The sequence below is a fragment of the Acomys russatus genome, chromosome 22 (genome assembly GCF_903995435.1).
Source record: "Acomys russatus chromosome 22, mAcoRus1.1, whole genome shotgun sequence".
Lineage (NCBI taxonomy): Eukaryota > Metazoa > Chordata > Mammalia > Rodentia > Muridae > Acomys > Acomys russatus.
The window spans coordinates 52618683-52639850 of record NC_067158.1 but is presented as its reverse complement, the minus strand read 5'-3'; the positions used below and the strand labels follow the sequence as shown (position 1 = coordinate 52639850).

The 21168-nt window shown below is 45.3% G+C and overlaps 1 protein-coding gene across 3 annotated transcripts in view; it reads right to left on the bottom strand.

The window, feature by feature from the left end:
- The window catches only part of Tbc1d1 (TBC1 domain family member 1), a 195835-nt gene that overhangs the window by 60300 nt on the left and 114367 nt on the right, over positions 1–21168 (bottom strand). For all 3 annotated transcript variants that reach the window (XM_051165263.1, XM_051165264.1, XM_051165266.1), the window contains 6 exons: positions 20214–20324; positions 19401–19533; positions 12305–12396; positions 7791–7901; positions 3840–3968; positions 2570–2656 (listed from right to left, as the gene is read on the bottom strand). In XM_051165263.1, coding sequence (XP_051021220.1) covers positions 2570–2656; positions 3840–3968; positions 7791–7901; positions 12305–12396; positions 19401–19533; positions 20214–20324 — 663 coding nt within the window. The remainder of the gene's footprint in view (positions 1–2569; positions 2657–3839; positions 3969–7790; positions 7902–12304; positions 12397–19400; positions 19534–20213; positions 20325–21168) is intronic.

Below are 21168 nucleotides of genomic sequence, written 5' to 3'. Positions count from 1 at the left end.
CTGAAGAGACGGGGAAGTCTTGCATGCAATAATGAAGCTCCCAAGCTGCAGTGCTGACTGCTCTAATTATTTGCATTGACGTGTTGCCTGCATGTATGTCTGTGAGAGGGTGTCGCATCCTCTGGAACTGGTTACAGGCAGTTGTGAGCTGCCATGTGGGTACCGGGAATTGAACTCAGGACCTCTGGAAGAGTAGTGAGTGCTCTTAACCACTGAGCCATCTCTCCAGCCCATTTAACCAACTTCTTTATCTTTGCCAAATATGTTCAAGGATGTTTTACCCACACTTCAAGGCTCTTTGTGACTCTGATCTAATGTTGAGATTTAACTTGGCAATCTTGATACTAGAAACTACATTCATCCTGGAGTAGAAACACGTTTGTCACATTGTGACTTTTTGCCACAATTCAGGGGAATCACTTAACCTCTTGCTGCATTCCACTGCCCTCCACACTGTTTCTTGAAGTAAACAAGACAAGGCAGCTTTACAGTGGTTCACATTCCATCTAATGCTACAGAAGTAAGCTGAAGTTTCATCAGGCACTCCCTCCTTACTGTATGCTCAAACATCCATCAAGAATCCCAACAAGTCAAGCGTGGTGATCATGCCCTCAGTGTCTGCTTCCAGGAAGCAGAGGCCAGCGGATCAGGACTTCTGGGCCAGCTTAGCATACACATCAAGGTTGGCCTGAGCTAGCTACAAGATCAGAAAAGGGGACGGGGGGTACATAAAACCTAAGGCCAGGAGTGTCAAGAACTTCTTAATTGACACCAAGCTACCTGGAATCCCTTCTCCTTGGCTTACTTCCTCGGCACAATAGCCATGCTCCCTTCAATATTTAATTCAGAGCATCAGTATCTTTCCCTTCTCCATGCTTTCTGCAACCAAACTATGGGGTCTTCCCCTCACTCCTCTGAGGTCCAAGCCATCAGTGTCTTTTGTCTCAGCTCTCTTGCCGTACTCCCCCTGATGCAGGGTCTACCTGTGTAACTGCCCTTTTCTTTCCTATGGCCCTACTCATCTCTCTTAAACAGGTAAACCAGCAGCATAACATCTGCACACTTGAACTGTAAGAGACGGTCAGTGTGTGTCATGTGGAGGCTAAATGATGCTGTGGCCTGCTAGGTCTTAACTTAGAAAGGTACATGGACAAGTCTGGCTTCCAGGCTCTCACTGCACAGAGCCGATCTCACAAGCAGCAGGAACAGCAGTGGCATCACCTTGCTGCTTACCAGAGTCAGCATTTAGACCCCACCCAGGACAACTGAACCACAGACGCACTGTAAAATCTGAGCCAAGCTCATCTAAGGAGATGTCTCAAATCACACGCTATACATGCTGGCAGGTAGTAATATCAACTTAGTGGCTTTCCAGGAGCTTTTTTAAAAATAAAAGGGCAGGAAATAACAGTGTATGCAGCCCATTATTCAGAGAATAATTTCATTTTAACTCACATTCATTTTGTGTGGGAGGGTAACATGTGTGGACTATGTCACAGCATTAAGTGTCTTTCTTGTTGTGGGCTAGGATTTGAAGTCTTGGACAGAGCTCTGATCGTTTTAAAGCAATTCTCTGGCAAGGAGCTGGGCCTCACAAACTTCTTCATTCTTGCATCAGAGCAAACTGAAAATAGGAAGGAAAACTGCCTCCTGAACACCAAATCTCAAATGTGCTTCTTGGCAGTCATAGGGTTAAACAAACCAGGTCCAGACATGTGTAAATGCCTCTGGAGCAAGACAGGAGAGCAAGGGGACACAGCACGTGTGTCACCACAGAGGACTATCAGCTGACTCACTATACCTGTGCTCAGTGGCAACCGTGGGGCTAGGATTGGCTGCTTATTTAGACAGACCACTGTGCTTTCTCACAGTCATGGGGTCAGCTACAGGACAGTCTCAGGGATTTATGCTGCACTGTTCCCCAAGTTCACAAGCCCCCACCCACCTCTCAAGCTCTTTCAATCTTTTTATTATTGTAAAATCTACTTTCGTTAAAAAAATAAACAAAACAAACAAACAAACAAAAAACATGGTTAGCCAAGCAGTGGTGGCGCAGGCCTTTAATCCCAGCACTCGGGAGGCAGAGGCAGGCGGATCGCTGTGAGTTCGAGGCCAGCCTGGTCTGCAAAGTGAGTCCAGGACAGCCAAGGCTACAGAGAAATCCTGTCTTAAGCGAATAAGACAAACAAAAAGAATCCTATGACTATTATAAAATGGGTCTCATTTGTCTAAAATTATGGTCTTGATGGGAACAGTTACTTCCCTTTTAGTGGGTGAAGGCTGTTATTTTTTGTTTTTTCTTCTGAGGCTGGCCTTGAACTCACAGCATCAGCCTGCCTCTGCCTCCCTAAGTGCTGGGATTAAGGGTGCTGTACTGGTTATTTGCCTTTTTACCTAAAACTTTTCACATGACCAGCCCTCCACTTGTGCAGAGAAGTCTGGAAACACTAAAGGTTTTATGACTGGAGGGATATGTTTTTTTTGTCCTTTCTGACAGTTGTGCAGATAGAAGATGGGCCGGCCTCTTGGCTGGACCTTCAGGGTACCACCGAAAATGAAATGTACTTACTTTGCTGGTGTTACTTAGGGTACTCGAAGTGGAGCTGTCCAGATCCACGCTGGCGGAATGGTCCTGCAAGCCTCTGGCTTTATTACCCTACATAAAGAAAAGGCAGTTGAGATACAGCTCCAAAGGCATCATCAGCTGGAAGCAGCCTGGCCTCATTAAGCAAGCTCAGCGAAATGAACTACCTCACTGACAAACAGGGCTGAGAATACCCGTGCGTTAGGACCATCACATTCCTGTCATCATTTTAGGGATCACTCCAACCTGTATGCTGGAGTGACAGACAGGAAGAATTCACCTGCGAGGATCCCAAAAGCTCAACAGCTCTTTCCTGAGTCAGGGTTGCCCATAATCGGGCACCTGCATGTCACTCAATCACCTGCACCCCACCCCTCACCCCATCCCTGGAACTCTCAAAGGCAAGCCCTTCCAGCCTTGGTTTTAGAACTGGACTGTTCTGAATTATCTTAAAGGATGCTGTGAAATCCTCAGTAATACCACGAGACACAGTCATCTTTAACTGACTAGATAAAGTCCATGTTTCAGAGGGAACATGCCCTAACATCTCAAGAGCTACGAGGAAACAGTGCAAGCTCCAAGATGGGAGACTCTGTCAGGAAATCAAGATCTGATTTGTTAGCAGTGACAGAGGGTGACAGAAGCCCAGACAATGCATACTGGGTGTACTCGGATCTTCCCAGGGAACTCCCAGGTGATGCCCAGTGTACTTTGGCAACGTTTTCTACAAAGGTCTTGAAAGCAAGTATTTCGTACATAAGCATCTTACCATTTGCAAGTCATGTGGCCTCTGTGACACGTATTCAATTCTCTACATAAGTAGCTTTAGATAACAGGTAACTGAGTGAATGGCATTGTGTAAATACAAGACGCTGGGAGGATCTGGCCCATGGACCTAACCAAAGGAGCTCACAAGATAGTTTCTGAAGTTGTCCCTAGGGACACTAGAGAAGATGGCACCTACATCTTGGCATGCATAGTTGTGTGCTTTATAGGAATCGTACAAATAATGCCAGTCTTGGGAGCAAAAGCTACATAAGAGTGCAACTTCGCAGCACTTGGGAGCCTTAGGCACTAGGATTGGGAGTGTGAAGTCAGACTATGCTACACAGTGTGACACTATCTCAATAAATAAATGGATTGAAAAATAAATAACATGTAGGTAATTATTGCTCTAAGTCTGATGAGTCACAAAACAGAGCTGAATCTTAGGCTGTTTCAAATGATTCAAAGTGAGAAGAAAGCATGTGCTTACCCGGGACAGAATGCTCTCCAGGGACTCTGTTAAGGACCTCTTCGCTCTGTTCTTTAGTGTATCTAGCCTGAACCGGCTAGCACTGGGTGGCAGTTCACTCCCAATATTCTCGGCTGCCACCTGAGGTGTCTAGAAAAGAGAAACGATGAGGTGCTAAGTCAATTAAAGTTTCTGCCTTTGATGTACGTGAAGGAACATCCTCTGGGGCCCATCCTTCTGAAAGCCTGGGGTGCCATGTGTCCTTGGCAATGCTCCTGAAAGTCCAGTGTGCAATTTGCTTTCTCAAATGAAATGAGAAAATGTGCTCAAATCTAATCAGCTCCTGAATCAGAAATCAATTTCCTATCTGCGGCCTTGTGCAAATTTCCCATTTTCTCTGAGCCTGGATTTCTTCTCCAGTAAATTGGGAGGGACAATTATCTCATCGTATCACTGTGCAGTGAGGATACAACAGGTGGGAATATGATAAGCACTGAATATAGGATATGGGACAAAAACTATTTTGCCAACCTTTTAAAATAAAGAAATCACTTATCTGTGGGGGCATTTCAGAGACTAAGTTAAAAATTAAGTTTATAAAATGAATCCATCTTTTGTTTTTTGTTTTTGTTTTTGAGACAGGGTTTCTCTGTGTAACCTTGGCTGTCCTGGACTCGCTTTGTAGACCAGGCTGGCCTTGAACTTACAGTGATCTACCTGCCTCTGCCTCCCTGAGTGCTGGGATTAAAGGCGTGCGCCACCATGCCTGGCTTTGAATCCATCCTTTCTATAGTAAGCCTTTCATCCTTTTTTATAATCTCTTTTCTTTCTCTCCCTCTTCTGTTATTTCACGATCTTTTCCTTTCCCCTTTGAAATCAAACTTCTTTCTCAGCTACCCCCAACATTAAACCAAGAGAGTAGTGAAATTTGACAGCCACTAAATATGTAAATGCTACTTGCTAGCAAGGAGTTATGTTTCCAACAAATTACCCCCCAAAAGCTGCATGCTACGTTGCTTCCTTTTATTTTTTATTTTTTATTTATTTAATTTATTCTTGTTACATCTCAATGTTTATCCCATCCCTTGTATCCTCCCATTCCTGCCCCCCCCCCCATTTTCCCATTATTCCCCTCCCCTATGACTGTTCCTGAGGGGGATTAACTCCCCCCGTATATGCTCATAGGGTGTCAAGTCTCTTCTTGGCTACCTGCTGTCCTTCCTCTGAGTGCCACCAGGCCTCCCCCTCCAGGGGACATGGTCAAATGTGAGGCACCAGAGTACGTGAGAAAGTCATATTGTCAGAAAAAGACAAGCAAGCACATTCTCGCTCACGCTAAATACCACACACTCTCTGCAGCAGTTCTTAGGTATTTCAAGCACACAGTTACGTATAGAGACCAACACCCAATATCTTTGCCCTACTCAAGCCTGGCCAAGTTAGCACTGGCACACCTTGAGGAACGAGAGGAGCAGGGCATTCTGGATCAGCCAGGTGAACTGCCCAGCTGGTCCCCAGCTGTGCGGTACAGCCAATGCATTATTACCTGGTGCCCCTCTGAGTTCCTCCATCTGCAGGCCCAACTGTCTTCTCTTCCCTGGGCCAGAATGCAAATATAATTCCCATGTACTGCACTTAGAATTTATCTTTAGAAAATAGTGCATCCAGCTATATTATAAAAGTATTATCTTAAATAAACATCTGGAAGGTTCTTCTTTGAAGATGACAATTTCTAGTGTGGAGGCTTCTCTGTGAACTGTGCTATGGCCAAAACACTGTTCACCCTTTACTGATGGGGAAACCATGTACCGGGAACCAACCAAGCAGACAAACAATAAAACCAAACTATTGGTAATGAGATGCAAGCCCAGGTATTGGGAGACAGAACAGATGCTTTGAAAGACACAAAAATAAGATGAGCTAATGTTTGGCAAAACAAATTTACAAAAATGTTAAAAATTTGGTAAAATTTGCATGGTGGCTAGGGGATATAAGTGCTCATGGTATAATCCTTTCACCTGGTCTGTATACTTGAAATTTTTTCTTAATATCAAGGAAAAAAATTTACTTGAAAACAAATTCAGGAGAACCCGTAACTAATACTGTAGCACTAAATTTTGTTACACCCCTAAAGTATACTTAGAATAAAAAATATACTTAGATCTCACTAGCAAATTTCCCAGTGTCTGTTCAGCCAGGTATACTGGCACTTGCCTGTAATGTGCCCAGAAGGTGGCAGGAGGATGGCTGTGAACTCAAGATCAGCCTGTCTTACATAGCAAAAAAAGGTGGGGGAAATTAAAAATAAAAAAGCTTCTGTAACCTGAATGGAAGAGCTCACAAGCAGGCTGTGCTGTGGTGCCAGTGCTGACTGCGAGGCCCAGGCTCCTGCACATCCAAGTCTCTGATGCTTTGAAAATGGAAAAAATGGGCTCAACTATGCCCAAATCATAAAGGTTATTACCTTGGGTCGATAAAAATAAATTTGTACTTAGGTCAACAATTCCACCCACTGTAAGTGCCTCACTTGCTTTTCTAGCAGCTATAAGCTATTTAAAATTATGAATTTTCTGTCAGAATATCTCAGATTGAATCAAAAAAAAAATCAGAAAAAGAAAAGGCTGTTAGTGGCACAAGGGCTTAAAGGGTGTGTGTGTGTGTGTGTGTGTGTGCGCGCGCGCGCGCGCGCGAGAGAGAGAGAGAGAAAGAGACAGACAGACAGACAGAGACAAAGAGAGAGAGACAGAGATAGAGAGACAGAGTGTGTGTGTAATAAATCAGTTGAAGTGAACTAGAGAAGTCACTAGAATCTTTGACTGGGTGGGGCCAGGCCACCAGTAAAGAGATGATCTAAGGACCCCAGATGGCTCCACAGGAAAAGGCGGGAAGAAAGGGCTGGCAGAAGACCGAGGCCAAAAGCTGAGGGCCCAGGTGATAGCCTAGTGTCAGGCTGCTGCTCCAGACCCTAAGCTGGCCAATGAGACAGCAAAACCAAACAGACTCAGGGACCACAAGAGCTCTAAGTTCAAGAAAGAAACATGACAGTCAAAGCCGACTGGATGTCCAATGAAGGGAGTTTGCAGGGAGTTGCTAAGCCTGTACCCAATTAAAACAGCACCGAGTTCAGGATACCGGGCAGCAGTGGAGCCTGTGGGGAGCAGCACACCGCACAGCTTGGAGCACTCTGTACTTACGTGCACCTTGCTGAGGGAACTGTGTCTGGAAGAGGTTTAAAAATACAAGGATGAGCACTTTTAGAAAACTAAGGAATCTGATGGCCCTTTTACTTATGTTTTTCCTGTGAGATTTTCTGGCCAGTAACTTCAGCAAATATAAAATGTTCAGGAATTGAAGCTATTAATGATGAACTACCAGGAGACACAGGGACTTGGTCCACGGCACATGCGTGCTGGACCCATGTTCGACGATCTTAAAGGCAGAGTTGTGTGACGGGAAGTCTCAGTTTTTGGCGTGGCACCCTAAAAGAACTAAGTGAAGTGTTCGGGCAGCGACAGATGTGAGGGAGACAGCACTTCCTTCATCCAAATGAATTAATGGACGCTCTGACTAAATGGCATGGCGTTAGGCATTCCAACATGGTAGCTAGCAGGCCAGAGAGACTGTCACACATTTACCCAGCATTTACACTATGAGAAGCTTACAGCCCCTGTACATATTCCCGAGGGCAGCAGAACAGTCCACTGCAAATGTTCAAAGGACAAAGGCGACAAACACCAGCTTCCACAAGTTACATAACTCTTCAGATCAGAGCAACGGCTACCAAGTGCTATGGTTCAGACAGAAACACCTTTCATCGTCTTTAAAAACAACTAACACACTCTCCCGTTTTCTCCCCATGTACAACAATGACAATAAAACCAATAGGGAAAACGAGCTCCGCCTATCATGAAATTGCTAGCTTCTGCGCATCCAGTGGCCCTGCAGGCAGCACGGGGGCCAGAGCGTACATACCTGCTTCGGCTCCCCGGGGTGGGTGTGCTCTTTCTGCTTCTCTTCATATAAACATCTCAGGAAAGAAATAATTAATTCATTCTCCCGCTGCTCATTTCTTGGTCTCAGTTTCTTTTGGAAAAAAAATCAGAAACACAAACATTACATTTATTTTTAATTGTCAACAAAACTGCAAATGCATCATCTGCCCTTTTCAAAGTGCTAACAGCTTCCAACCAGTAACTAGTGTCTTTTCTCAGTCACCTCACTAGGGGGCACTAGTGACCCTTAGTGGAGGGTTTTGTTTTGGTTTAGTTTGGGTTTTTTTGTTCTTCTTTTAACTTTTAAGGAACAAACAGCAGAGCCACTGGGCCAGATTTAGGAGATGACCTTGGATGTTCTTCTACCGAAGATAAATTTTTAAATATCAGATAGTGGCAGTGAAAATAGTTAATAAATAAACAGCTTTTAAAAACAGATAAAGCAAAATCTATGTAAACACCCAGAGCCATGATTACACATTTATAAGCTCTAGGTTAGAGACCTAGAAAGGCACCCAGGACTGGACCCAGGGTCACACTGTCACACTCTCAGTCTGCCCACCACACCATGCCCTTTCCTCTCTGTTCTGCCCTCTCCTCTTTGTCTCGGTCCCTCCCTTTCTCCTTCCCTTCTCCCTTCTAGCTGTTCTTTCTTTAAATTCTCTCAAGGACTTTTACCGTGTTAACAGTAGCAAGGTGCCTTGTTCTACACAGATCAGAACATGTCACTTTCCCTCAACTAAAAAGTAATGACACAACAAAACAAAACAAAGAAGTAATGACACACAAACTAGACCGTGGTCTCCTCCAGCTCCCAAATCTTTGCGTTTGAAGTATGAGGCACAGTGTATTTTTAAAACCCATCTAATTCAATATTTTACTTTCTGTGAATGTATATAAAGAACAATCACCCAAAATACTGCAGAGAAACACAGAGTATCCGGCCAGTAAGCTTTGCGTCTACTGTCAGCTCCACTGCCCAGGCCTCTGCTATTGCAGACTTGTAGCCTGCCCTTTAACAGGTCAAGAGAGTGACACGCGGATCAACTCTACAAGCAGCAGAGTCTGGGTCAATGCCAGTGTTGGCAGATTCCTTCCCAGCTAACTAAGGACAGTGGAATCATCCTTCGAGTCACAAGCATTAAAGACAAAGGAAACCTCAATCCAAAAGGTCAAGAAAATGGCTCGTTTTTCAAGGTTGACAAGATGGCTTGGCAGATAAAGGCACTTGCTGCCAACTAACTGACCCGAGTGTGATCACTGGAACCACACAGTGGGAGCACAAGTGCTTGTGCACACACGTACCAAAGACAGGCAGAGCAGGAGGGAGGGGACAAAACTGTTCAAGTTGGCAGAAAATGGAATCACCAGCAGGCATGGTAGAGTACTGCGGCTGCGTCCACTGACCACAGGAGACCCCCTCGGAACTCATCAGGCATCTAAGGCAATCGCTGCAGTGCAGCAGAAATGCATTATCCATGCTGTCACACCAAGTCAAGAAATAAATACCTCAAAATAACTGAAATATAGAGACACTACCGTCTCACTGAGCTCAAAAAGATTTAGGGATGTGTCACCCCTGACATCTCTCATGTGGCTTCACCATGCTCTACAGTGGTTGAGCCGCTACTTATTTTATGTTTTATTCACATTTATTAACCAGTGTGACAATCACAAAAATGACTCTGAATCAAGCTGAGCAGCATCACTTTGTGGTTAATAATTAACTCAACTGCTCACGATCAGAGGTGGGATGGTGGTTACCCGGGGCGGGGATACCAGGGCAGCGATGAGGTGTGTTCAACAGCAGAGAAATGGCTCCATGCCCCACCTTGGAGTTGACCACACAAGCACATTTGCCTGCTTTCCTATAAACACAGTATACATCAATTTTTAACAATCCATACAGCCAGATGCTTGCTAAAAGTACCAAAAGTTAATTTCTTTCTTACCCCTGTTTCTCTAAGCAAGGGTCTGCCAAAGTCTCATACAAGCAACAGAAAGATTCTGAACACTGACAGAAGCATCCCAATACAGAAGTCTAAGGTGTTCCAAAGAAGTCACTTAAGGCATGCTTCACTTGGATACCACACTCAATGTTTAATTAAAGACTTGCTGCCATTGTTTTTATTATTATTATTGCAATGTCACTTGAAAGTAGTTATTTCTGCTGAAGATGACCAATGCAATTTGGGACACTTAAAAAGAGCAGGGTAGCATGAGAAGACATGTTTGAAAACTACGTCTGAAAGAAAGAAAGAAAGAAAGAAAGAAAGAAAGAAAGAAAGAAAGAAAACCAGATCTGTCAAGCAGCTTGTAAATAAGAAAGTAGTTCTGTGGTGAGCTTTTAGGAGAGGAGAGGCTAACATCCCAGTGCCATCTGCTATCTAGTCCTCTGAGGACTCGAGGTCAGTCACCATCATCTCTAGTGCCAGGTGCCTAGTTATTATTTATGCTTTCTCCTAGAGAAACACTGAATATGATATGCATCATTAATTAAAAAATAATACGCATCATTTTTAAAAGCAATTACATTGGCCTTGTAATAATTGGTCCTGGGGTGGGTTTCAGAAATAAATTACCATCCAGGAAAGACTACATCAAAATTTTAATATGACCTTTTTGATCTATGTGAATTTTCAAATACATTAGTAGGGACGGCCACTCATCATGATTAGTGACTGAAGCCATGAAGTGTTTTAGAAACACCATGAAAGCCATGCTGGAAGACCATCAACACGTCATGAAAGAAGCTCAAATCTGTATCACTCAGGAAGAGCCCACATTGACATTGGTGGAAGGCAAAGGATGAGCTGGGTTTCCAAGGCAATGAACAGCACGGCTGCTTCTGTTCCTCAGAGCGATCAGAACTAAACTGCACTCTGAGACACCAACAGAATAGCTCAGCCTTGTGACTGAATCCCATGCTGGGACTCACAGCCAAGCATCAGGCGGAGCTCAGGAGTCCTGTGGAGGAGTGGGAGGGAAAAGTGGAAGGACCAAGAGGGGACAAGAGTGCTGCAAGAAGACCAACAAAGTCAACAAACCTAGACCCATGGGGGCACACAGAGACAGACGCATCAACCAAAGAGCATGCATGAACTGTTCCTAGGTCCCCCTACACAAATATTTGGCAGTTGGAACTTCATGTGGGTCCCCTCGTAAGTCCAGCGGGTGTTGTCTACGACATGGTCTCTGTTGCCTGCTTTCAATCACTTTGCCCAATTAGGCTGCCTTGCCTGGCCTCAGTGCATGAAGAGGAGTTCAGTCCTGAAGTGACTTGACATGCTGAGGTGGATTGGGGCTCCCTTCTTTTGAGGACAGGGGGAGAGGAGAGAGAAGGAAGAGGGTGGGAGGGAGGGACCGGTAGGAAAGGAGGGAGGAGGCTATGATCAACCTGTAAAGTGAATATATAAATTGAAAATAAATAATAATTAAAAAAAGAATACTTCCGTCTTTTCAGTGAACTTTTATCATCTGCTTTCTTGAGTGTCCATTAGACTCCGGCACTACTGCAGGAGGATGTTTTAGGAATTGCCCATAGTGAGTCCTCACCACATTGTTTAGGGAAAGCTACACGGTGCTGTCTATATGAAAGTGAAAACCTGCATTAGGAAGGAAGTATGTCTTCTATGCTTGCCAGGAAGATGCTCCTGAGTGACTTGGTAGCACCATGCCCTAAGTGGCTTGTCACTGATGGCCTTGACGTCTATTGTAATGCGTAAAGAACCATAAGCAAAGTGGTGAGTCTCGATAAAACATACAGGCAAATACAAATAGGGAAAAAAAAAAAAAGAAAGAAAGAAAGAAAGAAAGAAAGATTGAACCTTTTCATCCCCTCTCCATGAGGGGGTGAGACCAAACACACACGCTACCTCTTGTTTGGCTTAGTTAGTCTCTCTGTAGAACTTGCCAGGTCACTAGTATACACACATACACACACACACACACACACACACACACACACACACATGCACACACATTAATTCTTTGTCCCCAGTATACTCACCTACTTTGAAAAGTGTAAAAAAAAAACCCCACAAACATGGCTTCCAGCTCTGGCAGACATGAAAACTGTGTAGAGTCATTAGATGCCATGATAAGCAGGCCATGGGGCAGGCTGACACAGAGGCCTGGCTTGCCCCGGATATAAGGCTCTAAACACATAACATGACACATTCGTTTTCAAAATAGGAAGAAAAGAAAAAGTAGGAGCAACAATTATGCTCAAACCCATATACAAATGTTTTGAGACTTCCACATTGGGAGATGAAATCCCAAGTGGCAGGATGCTGGCAGAGGTTCCCAGGAGCAGATCCACACCCAGGCCTTGTGGCTCTTGGTCTGAGGATCTACCCACTTTATAACAGCACGGCACTGGCTCATGCCCCTGTGGGGCAGTGACAGGGCTGACTCTTCACACAGGGTACACAGGATGCTCCGTAAGCAGGCCGCCTGGGCTGCTTTCCTGCTACACCCTACAGTGTACTGTACCTGAACTTCCTCGAAAATCATTGCCTGCTCCTGATTGGTCAGTGTGGTTAGGTGCTTCTGGAGTTCTAATTTGGTTTTAGATGAATTCATTCCTGTCAGGAAGAGAGAAGAAGACAGAGTCTATGGGGGAAGGTTCCGAGTTGTATTCACCACTTTCCAAACATTTCCTTCACGTCCTCACCCGCCCACTTCAGGATGCTTCTGTCGGCAACAACAGCATCGCTCTGAATGGCGTGCTGCTGTGGAGGGCTGTACACCAGACTGAAGCTGCCTCCTCCCACTAAATTCTCAAAGCATCTCCATGAGAGTATGCTATTATTCCAACTTCATATTCAAGAAAACCAAGAACACAGGTGTTTCATAAAACCTCTTCAAATACGATCCTTTGCACGCTGCCTCAGATGCATTTAGATCCAGATCACTGCTTGGTGTTAAAATGCTGCAGACATTTCCTTCACATTTTCTTCTAACTACATGAGAACATGAAAACACTTTCTTAATAAAAAGCAAGTGGTGCTGATTTGAGAACTGAACTGTAAATTATACTTATGTCCCTGTCACACGTAACTTCGTGGCTGACAGCGTTCTTCTCACCACCATGCACAGCATTACAAAGGATCCTAAGGAAAGGTTATAAAAATGACTATATAAAAGCCCAGCACGCATTGGCATGGCCTACTTAAGACATTCTGATCCTTCATAGATGCAGTGCAGGCCTAGTGTGTGCTTCTTGATGTCTGGTATGTGCCAGAAGATGCGAAGGTCGAGAACAGAAGGATTTGCTGACAAAACCTTCCCAGCATAAAGACCTGCTGCAAGTTGCTAGTTTCCTCTCCCTGCCCAAGTTTCCCCATGCAGCAAGAGGAGCCTTGCTCGGGCTGGACAAAGCTTGCAGTGAAATATCCATCTGAGTAATTTATGGGCCACCAAGAACATAAGGCCAAATAAAGAGTCCTTTAGTCAAGGCACGCTCCTGCCTCAAAACCTCTTGGCCTTGAATTGAGGCAGGGTTGGGTTTAGAAATATGTCACACCGGAAACAAGTGGGTGGGTGGGGATTCAAAGGATTCGATTCAGTTGATTTTAACAATTCTTCTCTGTAAAACAATGAACCTTGGGGCTGGAGAGATGGCTCAGTGGTTAAGAGCATCGCCTGCTCTTCCAGAGGTCCTGAGTTCAATTCCCAGCAACGACATGGTCTCTCATAGCCATCTATAATATAATCTGATACCCTCTTCTGCAGATAAAGCACTCATATGCAATAAATAAAATGAATAAATCTGAGCTGCAGGTAAAGCTGCCTGCGAAGGTTCTGCTCTGCAAGATGTGCTTTGAGGGCCTCGGAGCAGCTGAGGCAGACTGTGACTCCTTTGGGTAGTTCAATAGCAGAAGCAGTGCTCAGTGCATCTCCAGGACCGAGGGCTGGAGAAACCCTGCCAGAGCAGGGAGCCTTTAGCGACTCAAGAAATGCATCTCTACTGTACAGCTGAGCCTGCTGCAGTCCCCGTGGGAATCCCTGAGTGGTCAGAAGGCCTGGTGGTACTGTCGATGGGCAGCCTGTCCCACAGCCAGTGCTCCTTCCCCCTCTTTCAGCAGAGGTCTGCCCGGCCCTCCTTACGGGCTGCACTAGGCACAGGGTACTGACCCTATGCAAAGTACAGCAGGCGCTCAGTATCCAGAATGTTCTTCTTCCTTATTTTACCTTAAACCAGGATGAACTCTTAAAGGCCACCATAAAACTATTGCTCTTTCAAAAAGCCAGGCATGGTGGTGCACGCCTTTAATCCCAGCACTTGGGAGGCAGAGGCAGGCAGATTGCTGTGAGTTCGAGGCCAACCTGGTCTACAAAGTGAGTCTAAGACAGCCAAGGCTGCACAGAGAATCCCTGTCTTGAAAACAAACAAACAAACAAACAAAAAACCCTATTGCTCTTTCACTCAATACTGCCTGTGTTCAAGTCTCAAAATAATCACTGACAGGAACTTTGTTTTAGTAATCCTGATGTACAGACTGATACCACATACTTTGTCCTCAATCACCCACCAAATATGGAGGTGAGTCGTCGTCTGCCTCCAGAGCTGGATCCCTGCTGTCCCCACTGCCTCTTGGGCATGGTAGTCAGGTGGTCTAACCCACAGGTAGCTCCAGGGTACAAGCAAGCACAGAAGCGGATTGAGGTAGAGAGAAGGCTGTCAAGGTGGAATCCATCAACCTTCCCTTCCCCTGCAGGGTCACACAAAGCCAGAGGAGCAGGCTGGAGGCTCTCTGTAGCAATACTTCAATGCTGAGGCGCAATGGTATCTGAATTTATTAATAAGTAGCCAGTGATGACCAACTAAAAACCCTCCAAATATGAAAAATGTCTCTGATATAGTGTAAACATCAAACTCTGTGTTGCTAGCAAGTGGGGGAAACTACACTGAAACCTCAGGTGGAGCCCTAAGACTCTGCCTCTTCTTCACAGGATGGGTGGTCAGGTCCTATGACCGGCCCTTGACAAACTCAGGACACCTCAACACGTCAAATCCTTCTACCTCAACTCAATATTTTGTTTTTCAGAGAGCATAATTAATTTTAGCAATCTCCAAAATTTTCCTCTGCACTCTGAAATAAGCAAAATATTATTCAAGTATTGTGGCGGTTGTGTGGTGAGACAGTTCAGGGACATATTCTACAGTAGCTTGGCTTTTTTGTTTTGTTTTGTTTTGTTTTGTTTTTCAAGACAGGGTTCCTCTCTGTGACAGCCCTGGCTGTCCTGTAGACTAGGCTGGCCTCGAACTCACAGCCATCTGCCTGCCTCTGCCTCCCGAGTGCTGGGATTAAAGGAGTGTGCCTCCACGCCTGCCTTGTAGCTTGGCTTCTTAGAAGCTATGTAAGCATGTCAGCATTGAGTATCTGTTGTATCCACATATACAGTGCATTTATTCTATTTTACACATTCTGGGGCATAACTTGTCAACATCAGCTGATTAAGAAAACATTCTGTAAGTCTTTTTTTCTTGTGGTCATGGTAACACGATCTTCCTATAGTTTTTGGAGTACTTGGCCAGACTATAACTTTTCTGATAGAACACCTTTTGGGGGGAGGGGTTGTGATGGGGATTGAAACCAGGGTGTTATGCAAGCAACGCAAGCACTCTACCACTGAGCCACAGCTTTATTGGATTTTGAAGCCTTTTAGTCTTTGGGATTAGGGATGCTCACTTGGCAATGACAAGATGGTTGACAAGTGTTGTTGACACTAGAACCTGGTACCTCATACATGCTAGGCCAGTGCTCTACTAGCCTTACAGTAAGAGTCAATGGCTTTCAATAAATCACTTCAGTCCACATATTGGAACTTTAACCACAACAATCAAAGGACCCAAATCTACCCAGTAAGTCATTACTCCTTCTTCCAAGGTGGCGTCTCATAATTCATCACCTATTCCTTTAAAAACGCTTCTCACACAGTGAGTAAAACACACAGTCCCTGATTCCTTGTGGCTTTGCTTAATATTTAACGTATGGTCTCTAGCCATACAGTTTTCTGCCTTGGTTGAATTTTATCATGTAAAAGAAAATTGAATGATTATTCTCCAAACTACAACAGTGAAATCTTGGTCCTGATTAAAAGTTCCAGCTGTAACTTTTGAATACTCAGGCCCAACAGAGAATTACCAAGTGGAGCTCAGCTGCAGTTAGCGCTGCAGATCGTGATCCCCTCTACCTGTAAGGCCAAAGTCACCGCTGGCTTCTCAAGAGGTCCCTAGGGGCATTTCCATCACCAGCTGCCTTATCTTGACAGCCACTATGGAAAGAGCTGGGGAGCGGTTCAGTTGGGATCTCCTGTTAAAGCAAAAGTCTCATTCACAGATACAGTTTATATGCTGTCAGCAAATAGTTCAGAAATGGAAAAGATTTTTTAAAAAATACATCAATCACGTGTATTTCAAGATCAATGTAATGCCCAAAGTGAACCTTTCAGACTTTATGATGTCAACTGTTAATTTAACTCATTAAAAAAATAAATAAACCAGGTAACATTTTGTACCCATTAGGACAGCTACCATCATAAAAATTGTTTCTGTAAGGATGCAGAGAAGTTAGGATCTGTGAATAGTAAAAATGTAATCATTATAGAACAGTATAGGAGGGCTTAAAAGTTAAACAGACTCACTATGTGGCTAGTTTTATATCAACTTGATAGAAGCAAGAGTTATCTGAAAGGAGGGAAATACAACTGAGAAAATAAATCTGTAAAATTGGGCTGTAGGGAAGCAGCGCCCTCCCATGGCTCCTGCATCACCTCCTATCTCCAGGCTCCTCCCACGGCTCCTGCATCACCTCCTGTCTCCAGGCTCCTGCCATGGCTCCTGCATCACCTCCTGTCTCCAGGCTCCTGCCACGGCTCCTGCATCACCTCCCGTCTCCAGGCTCCTGCCATGGCTCCTGCATCACCTCCTGTCTCCAGGCTCCTGCATCACTTCCTGTCTCCAGGCTCCTGCCATGGCTCCTGCATCACCACCTGTCTCCAGGCTCCTGCATCATCTCCTGTCTCCAGGCTCCTGCATCACTTCCTGTCTCCAGGCTCCTGCCATGGCTCCTGCATCACCTCCTATCTCCAGGCTCCTGCATCACCTCCTGTCTCCAGGCTCCTGCCATGGCTCCTGCATCACCTCCTATCTCCAGGCTCCTGCCATGGCTCCTGCATCACCTCCTGTCTCCAGGCTTCTGCCATGGCTCCTGCAACACCTCCTGTCTCCAGGCTCCTGCCATGGCTCCTCCATCACCTCCCGTCTCCAGGCTCCTGCCTGGCTTAATTTCCTGTTCTGACTTTGTTCAATGATTGACTATGATGTGGACATATAAGCCAAATAAACTCTTCCTCCTTCCCACCACAAGATGCTTTGGTCATGGTGTTTTCACCGCAACAATAGAAACTCTAACTAGGATACTCGCCATATAAACCAGCTATTTCACTTAGCCAAAAGAACTGAACACAGAAACCTGAGCAGATGTGTGAATACCAACATTCTTAGCATTGGTGCTCACATAGTCAAAAGGCAAAAAGAATCTGAACGCCCAATGGTGCATAACGTGGACGCAAATTGATGGAATATTATTCAGCCATACAAAGAAATAACATTCTGACATGTAAAAATGAGCAATCCCAGAAGATATAATTCTAAGTAAAAGAAACCAAATCCTGATTCCACTATATGAGGTGCCTGGGTTAACTCAGACGGTAGAATCAGAAGGAAGGCTAGGGAGAGAGCTCCGTGGTAAGAGAGCTTGCTCTCCACAAGCAAGTGAAGCTGAGTTCAGAGCAGGGCAGGCTGCCTGTACCCCTGCAATGGGGGACACAGACAAGGGGACCTCGCACTTGCCAGCTAGACTAGTCTAGCCAAAACCAGCTTCTGGTTCAGTGAGAAATCATGCCTGAAGGCAACAAGGCAGAGAGTAACAAAGGAAAACACCCCATTCTGCATGCCTAGGCACCAGTATATGTACCTTCACACGTGTGTGCCTGCGTGCGCCCACACACACGTACAGAGGAAAACAGAAAGTAGGATGGCGGTTGCCTGGGGCCATGGGAAAGTTATAAAGGGGAAAGCCTATTGAATGAGTTATGACTCAGGAAGATGAAAGTTGGGAAGTAATGATGGCTTACTCAACACTGCAAATGAACACAAGGCCACTGAACTATATTCTTAAAAAAAAAAGATGAGAACAATGAATTTTATGTCTAGGTATATATTTTCCCACAATTACTTAGAAAAAAAGAAGAAACTAAGTCTAAATGTCAATATAGTCCTTCTTTACAGAATTATAGTTTGTGACAATATTCTATAGATACACAAGAATGATCACAAATCTTTGTTTTTATAATTGGGTAATTTAATCATGTGACAGTCTCAAAAATCTCTCCCTCCCTCCCCCTCCCCCCCCTCTCTCTCTCACACACACACACACACAGAGAGAGAAACCTTCCTGCAGACAGAACCAGATAGAAAATGAAGAGAACCACACACCCCTCCTTTCAGACTGCTCCAAAGCAGCAGCGACCAGGACCCCACCTTCTGCCCCCTCCCTGCTGACCTGGACAGACCCTGCTTTTGCCAGAACTGTCTTCCTTCAAGAGGAATCCTTCCTCTCAAGAGAAGGTTGGCTGCAGTCAGCCATCAGGGCAGTGGACCCTGGGCTTGCTATACGCTAGTTTATCCCTAGATGGCTCTAGGCTCCCAATTTATCTATAAAATTACAAATAATCCACTTTTTTCTTATAAGCACAATGAAAACTGATAATACCTTTTAAAAATATCTCAGCACAGTAACTGACTCTTTTTATTATCAAATAAATCCTGCAAATGATGCTTCATTGTAAGCTTCTAGAAACTGTAGTTAATAAGGTCACCATGGTTTTGTTTGTTTATTTTGTTTTTTAACCCCCTCCCATTTACTCCTTACAGCCTGTTTTCTGCTTCCCTCCATTAAAACTATCCCAGCAGAGACTACAGGTGACCCTCTGCTGGAAAAGCGGAGTGACCGTCTTTTAAGTTTTATTTTCCTAGATCTCTGTGGTGGCCAACCCGAATGATCCACCAAACTCACCCAGCTCAGTAAATGTTTGACGGCAGTTATCCCTAACCTCTCCATTCTCTTGGAGTGCCTTGGAGGAGAGATGGCTGAGGGCACTTGGGTCCTTAGCTTTGTATTTATCGCTCCAGGAAGAATTCTTTGTCATCCACAACATACCCACTGCACGGTGTGAGCTCACCTATAACCCTGTCGCCACAGCCCCATACCCACTGCACGGTGTGAGCTCACCTATAACCCTGCCGCCGCAGCCCCATACCCACTGCATGGTGTGAGCTCACCTATAACCCTGCCGCCGCAGCCCCATACCCACTGCACGATGTGAGCTCACCTATAACCCTGCCGCCGCAGCCCCATACCCACTGCACGGTGTGAGCTCACCTATAACCCTGCCGACGCAGCCCCATACCCACTGCACGGTGTGAGCTCACCTATAACCCTGCCGACGCAGCCCCAGCACACTAGTGCCACGAGGACTCCCACCAAGGGCATTCGTGCTCAATGTGCCTCCTACTCACCCTCTATCCTCTCGCAGAGCTTGTGCAGGCCCTGCAAGGGGCAGCCCTCACACAGCTGGGCTGGAGCGTTCGCAGTCTGCTGTACGGCAGCCACCGTGAAAGCCTGCTTCAGGGTCATCATGATCTCGTCGACCTGAGCAGAGGAGCGAAGCATCAAGCGCAAGTCAGCTTGGGGGTGGGGGTGGGGGCAGCAGCAGGTTTACAGTAGAGACTTCGCATTGTAAAAAAAGAAATTTTTTTTTCTGGGCTATTTTTCACAGACGGACTGAAAATGACTGCTAGAGTTGGGGACTGTGGTCTGAGAACGACCGCTTCTAGAGTCAGCACTCTTAAAGCAGGTGAGTCACAAGGTAAAAGCATCCTCACTGAGCACAAAGCAGGTGCCTCTGGCCTAAAGTCCACAGTGACTCTTTTCCTACTTCTTTTCCCCCCCCCTTTTTTTTTTTTTAAATCAGGTCTCTCAGCATAGCTCACATGGGCCATAAACTTGCTGTACAGCTCTCTAGCTTGCAGCCCCTTGTTGGGATTTACAGGAGCAGGGCCACTGCACGTAGGTAAAATGAATACACTGGGGCTCAAATGGCTGCGGGGGGGGGGGGGGGCAGAGGCTGAAAGCAAGCGTGTCTTTCAAAAATACTGAAACTTCAAAATTCAAACGAGTCTTAGAGGCACAGCAGAAAGGTATTAGTCACGAGTGAATAATTAAAGCAAATACTGCTCCGTCAGCAAGGCTCTGCAGTTCTACGTAGCACGGGAAGCTCAGCAGGGTTGAAATTCCCCCCGAGGGCTGCTGGGGCAGGGTCACCCTCTTACCAGGGCTTCATTTGTGCACTGGAAAACGTAACAGACGAAATGGAAGCCGCCACCGCCGCCGCCCGAGCACTCCCGACAGATGAACCCAAAGTGGTCCACGTGCCTAATGCCCTGTGCCAGGAGAAGGGGCTGGGGTAAGATGGGTCAATAGAAGCACTGCCCGCAGAGACGCCGCCCCCTCTGAGAGCACTACAGACCGACCCCTACAGAACTACTGCTCACATGGTTTTAAATAAACATTACTTTGATTACCTCACAATGAGAATCAAGGTTTGAAAATTCAAATCTTAATGCTCACTTTAGCACTAAAAAATAAGAAGAGAGGAGCTGACAGAAAAATGAGAACTTTGGGGGCGGTGTGTGCGGGAGGAGCACTAAGGAGTAAAAAACCAGTTAAAAAATCAAGACCGGGCTGGAGAGATGGCTCAGTGGTTAAGAGCACGGTGTGCTTTTCCAAAGGTCCTGAGTTCAACTCCCCGCAACCACATGGTGGCTCATAATCATCTGTAATGTGATATGGCACCCTCTTCTGGTTTGCAGGAGTACATGCAAGCAGAGCACTATACACATAATAATAAATAAATCTTTTTTAAAAAAACAACTTAGGTTTAAAAATAAAAAAAATCTGGGCTGGAGAGATGGCTCAGTGGTTAGGAGCACCGACTGCTCTTCCAGAGGTCCTGAGTTCAATTCCCAGCAACCACATGGTGGCTCACAACCATCTATAATGTGATCTGATCATACTGTATTCATAATAAATAAATCTTTAAAAAAAGAAAAATAAAATAAAATAAATAAAAAAATTTAAAAAAATCAAGACCATACCAGAGATCAAGAAACACATTCATGGGGCTAGAGGGATGGCTCAGAGGTTAAGAGCACTGGCTGCTCTCTTCCAGAGGTCCTGAGTTCAATTCCCAGCAACCACATGGTGGCTCACAACCATCTATAATGT